The 5000-nt window shown below is 46.7% G+C and overlaps 1 protein-coding gene across 1 annotated transcript in view; it reads left to right on the forward strand.

Moving 5' to 3' along the window:
- Positions 1-602: 602 nt before the first annotated feature.
- The window catches only part of LOC144513421 (uncharacterized), a 9161-nt gene continuing 4763 nt past the window's right edge, over positions 603-5000 (forward strand). The window contains exons 1-4 of the mRNA XM_078244486.1: positions 603-1824; positions 2042-2220; positions 2680-2791; positions 4458-4514. Coding sequence (XP_078100612.1) covers positions 1321-1824; positions 2042-2220; positions 2680-2791; positions 4458-4514 — 852 coding nt within the window. The 5' untranslated portion in view covers positions 603-1320. The remainder of the gene's footprint in view (positions 1825-2041; positions 2221-2679; positions 2792-4457; positions 4515-5000) is intronic.

A 5000-nucleotide genomic window follows, 5' to 3' on the forward strand; every position in this document is an offset into this window, starting at 1 on the left:
TAGTACTGCGCGATAGCAGCCGAGAGGAGTTTCCATCAGGCAAGTGTTATTTAAAAATACTTGTGGTGTAGTTACAAACTTTCCAATGCCTCGTTATCCATCTATTTAGATAATCTATTACTCAATTTCTGTAATATTTTATGTAAAAACAGGTAAACGTGTGTGACGTCAGCGTGTTAAATGTGAATATTGTTCTAGTCTCTTCTCTCCTCTGGGACAGGAAACTGAAGATCTTTGAGTTGTGGACAAAACAAGACATTTGAGGACATCATGTTGGGTTTTTTTTGGGAAACATTGATCCACATTTTAAAGACCAACTCAAAGATATTCAGTAATCTGTTCATCTTTGCAGCTTTTAACATGCGCCTCTATTTTGAAATTCCCACTTTTTATGTATTGTTTATTAAAAAAGTAAAGTCATTATTTAGTTTGAATGGCTGAAAGAGCTCAGTAATAAAACTGTCAAGTCATATTGTAGTATCTGTCTGTCTCTCTGTCTCTCTGTCTGTCTGTCTGTCTGTCTATCGTGAGTGGATTGAACTGATTGTGATGAAATCGATGGAAGGATCCTAAATTTAATCTAAATTGTTTCATTTAATCTTTGCAGTTTCAACCCCAGGACAGTTGACTCGGGTCCCTGCCAATCGTCCGATCCTTCCTGCCCCCGCCACCGGAAACCAGATCTCTACCGTGCCGAGTCCCGTAGCGGCGCCGTGCCAAACGCAGGAAGAAGAACAGCATCAACGTCTGAAGGAAGTAAACTCCTCTTCAGCCAGCCGCGCTGCGTCTCCGTCCTGCGAGCAGCGTCTCAGCCCGGGTATCGACCCTCAGTCCTCTTCTCCCAAACAACAGCAGCAGCAGAATCCGGTGGTGAGGGCCGTGGCGGACTCCGCCTGCGACGGCGGCGTGCAGCAGTTCGCTCCGAGGCGGCAGGAACCTGCAGAGAACGAACCCACCTCCACCGTGTCCGAAGAACTGGCGCCTGCAGGAGAACCGTCTGCAGCTGACGCATCGGAAGAACGCGAAGCATCGGACAGAGACACAGAAATATCGGACAGAGACGCAGAAGAACTTTCACGTGAGGTCACGGAAAGTGAAGCTGAAGAACCTGCAGCTGACACATCGGACAGAGACGCCGTAGCATCGGACAGAGACGCCGTAGCATCGGACAGAGACGCCGTAGCATCGGACAGAGACGCCGTAGCATCGGACAGAGACGCAGAAGAACTTTCACGTGAGGTCACGGAAAGTGAAGCTGAAGAACCTGAAGCTGACGCATCGGACAGAGATGCCGAAGAACTCAAACTTTCACGTGAGGTCATGGAAAGTGAAGCTGAAGAACCTGCATCGGAGACAGACGCTGACATATCGGACAGAGACGCCGTAGCATCGGACAGAGATGCCAAAATATCGGACAGAGACGCCGTAGCATCGGACAGCGACGCCGAAATATCGGACAGAGATGCCGAAATATCGGACACAGATGGAGTGTCTGACAGAGACGCCGAAGAACTTGAACTTTCACTTGAGGTCACAGAAAGTGAAGCTGAAGAACCTGAAGCTGACACATCTGAGACAGACGCCAAAGCATCGGACAGAGATGCTGAAGAACGTGACTCGTTGGACAGAGACTCTGAACTGTTGGACAGAGACGCCGAACCTGGAGTATCGGAGTGCAGTCTGAGCCATTGGCAGCCCAGAGTGTCTCTGTTCAGGCTGCCTGTGCCTTCGCAGCGCCTGGAACGTCCCTTTCCTTCTTTTCGTTTGCTTGCAGGCGACGCAGATGATGACATTTACCTGGAAGAGATCGGCCAAGACACTCTGGTACAGTGCTGCAAAGTTACTAAGTACTTTTACTGAAGCGCTGCAAAAGACAAGTGAATAAAGTCGTAAAATAAAAATAGATTACAGAAGTGTTTATTGAAATTGTGTGTTTAGGAATCTAACTTTAGCTCCAGTCACAAAACATTCCTTAAAACCGGTTAAGAACTGAAAATACAGACTAACCATGACTCGGGTGTTCCTCTCTGCTGTGTCACAGTCCCTCTCTGATGACGCTACAAATGACATCGGTACTCCCTCGCCTCCCGGGTCGCCTCTGGCTGTGGAGATGGTCGCCTGCTCCGCCTGCCGATTGGCCAACGCGTCCATCATCTGTATGTCCTGCGGCCGCGGATTCCACCAAGACTGCCACATTCCTCCGGTCAGACCGGACATCATGTAAGAACTAGTGCTGTCAAACGGTTAAAATATTTAATTGCGATTGATCGCATTAATGTCATAGTTAACTCGCAATCAATCACGCATTTGAAGCCACGATGAAACCACCAAGTTCCCGCATAATCAAGGATTTTAGCCCAAAACAATCACAAAAACAAACTCCGCATTTTTCTAGAAGAACTGGTAATACGTCTCCGTAACAGCAGGCGGCGCTAATCTGTATTGTCGCCCAAAAAATTAAAACCGGCAGAGCCGACGGCTCCTCCAACGGACGACGGCACGAACACACCGACCAGACTGGAGTCACCGACCTCCCAGACTGTCAGACGGCCGATTATCGGCCCGGGGTGTAGCTGCCTTCAGTGGACGCTAACTAAGCCGCCGTTGTGAGTGAGTTTTAAAGGTGTGAAAAGTGTTCAGCGAGGGACTGAATCTGAAAACGGTGTGTTTGTGTTGCAGGGCGGACTGGGTGTGCTCGCTGTGTCAGGACCTGTCGGACCCCTCGGACCCCTTCCTGTCCCACCGCCCACAGAGACCTGCGAGTCTCGGCCTCAGTCTGCTCAACCAGAGGGTCAGCGGACACTCTCGCACAAGAGTTTCCTGTCTGGAGTGTAGACTTAGACTATTGACACGTAACCCACAACACAAAGCCAGACATGTACAGCCCTGTCTATCTAACACATAACATACACACATCAATACATGGAATACAGTAAAAGGAGCATGTTGCACCTCCCTAAAAGGCCTAATGTCATAAATAAATGATACTGCTGCACATACTTCACATATATTCCTCCTCCAGTCATATCTCTCTCTCTCTCTCTCTGTCCCTCTCTCTCTCTCTGTCTCTCTCTCTCTGTCTCTCTCTCTGTCTCTCTCTCTCTCTCTCTCTCTCTCTCCCTCTCTCTCTCTCTCTCTCTCTACCTATCTATCTATCCCTCCCACAGTCATACCCCTCCCCTTATAAACTCAGCAAAAAAGAAACGCCCCTTTTTCAGGACATTGTATTTTAAAGGTACTTCAAAAATCTAAATAGCTTTAGAGACCTTCATTGTGAAGGGTCTCAACAATGTTTATGCTTATTCAATGAACCATGACAACAATTAATGAACATGCACCTGTTGAACGGTTGAAAAAGACAGTAACAGCTTTAACAAAGACCTTTCTACTAGAGCTGAGATCGGGCCCCAAAAATCAAGCCCGAGCCCTGCCCGAGCCCGTGCACGTTGTCAATCAAATGAATGCAAAGAAAGTTACTTTATGAACTGGATTTTAAGATTTGTAATTATTTATTTACTGTAAACAAAAAGAAAAAACGTGTAAATCTGTCATTATTGCACAATTCCTCCAAGTCCCTAACTAAAAACTAAAGATCCTATCTGTCCTTACCAGAGTCCATCTAGTGTTCAGTAACTCCTGAATAATGTAGATTCCTCACTGACGTCCAGTGATCAGCGGTTAATGAGACAGAGTTTGGACTCTGCAGCGTTTCCAGTGTGGCTGCTTTCTCCGTGTCCTACAGGCTGTGTGGGGCTGCTGTCCCCCCCGACGTCAACGAGACGGGTCAGAACATGCCAACCGTAGTACGTCTTTAAGACCAGAGTCCTCTACGATGCTGACAGGTCTGCAGTTAGCTGCCACCCATTTCGCAAGAGCTGTAGTCATTATTTGGGATTTGGTTTCATGCACTCTCCAAAATACTGCTTAGCCTGAGCGGGTAGCATGCTAGCTGGTAGCATCACGTTAACTGTACTACTATGCTTAGCTCGTAGCTGGTAGCTCCAGCTTGACGTGCTGCAGTGATATTGTAACTCGGCTTTACACAACGTGCATGTGGCTTTGACTCGAGCTTTGACTTGAGCCGTCCGGGAGTTTTGGAAAATAAAAAGCTCCATTCAGAGTCATAGCTGCTGTGTTTCTCCATCATGCTGCAGCCTGCAGCAGCAGGATGTGTTAGGAGGAAGTGGCAGCTTGATGATAAGTAACGGTGCTGCAAAGGGTCAAAATAGTAGCTGTTAGGCCCCACGCCAAGCCCAGTGAGGTGGAAAATAAATGAATAAATGCGATTAATGCACTTTTAACGCTGACAGCCCTACTTATATTAATATAAAAGCAGTTGAAAGTGACAGGACGTTTCTTTTTTTGCTGAGTATATATTCCTCCTGCAGTCATACCCCTCCCCACATCTTATTTAATTGGGTTATTGCCGTGGGAATTGACATCCGTTTGTGTTTCAGAGATGTGAGAAGCTGTTGCTGCTCCTGAAGGTGAAAGCCAGCAGTCGACTCTGTGAGGTCCGTTCCTTTTCTCTCTCTTCTCCAACAACACGTCCATTCTTTCAAACACTCGTCCTTCCCAGTACACAAGCCACTGGGAAGGACGTATTAAAAGTATTTTCGATGCATCGTGATGCAGATGCAGGTGATTCTGCATCGTTGCGGTGACATTTCTCATTGGTTTTACGAACCAAACAGTCCATGTTCGAGGCACAGACGAGTCCAAGCCGTGTTTGACAGCACTCCTACTCAAAAAGCTATATTACATTTCATTTTTGTGAAGCCAAGACTTGTGTGAACTTATTTCAAACACCATAACAACAGTGTATGACTAATTGTGTATTCTAATAGCTGAATATGTTGTGAACAGTTTGAAGTTTGAGTCACGTCTGTAGGTGAAAGAGGAGGAGATACGTTTTGAAGCAGAAGAGGATTTGAAGCAGGCTCTCACTGACAAAAGCTAATATTTAAAAGAATGTATAAATGCTAGAAAACAAGTAGAAG

This window comes from Sander vitreus, unplaced genomic scaffold, assembly GCF_031162955.1.
Source record: "Sander vitreus isolate 19-12246 unplaced genomic scaffold, sanVit1 ctg248_1, whole genome shotgun sequence".
Lineage (NCBI taxonomy): Eukaryota > Metazoa > Chordata > Actinopteri > Perciformes > Percidae > Sander > Sander vitreus.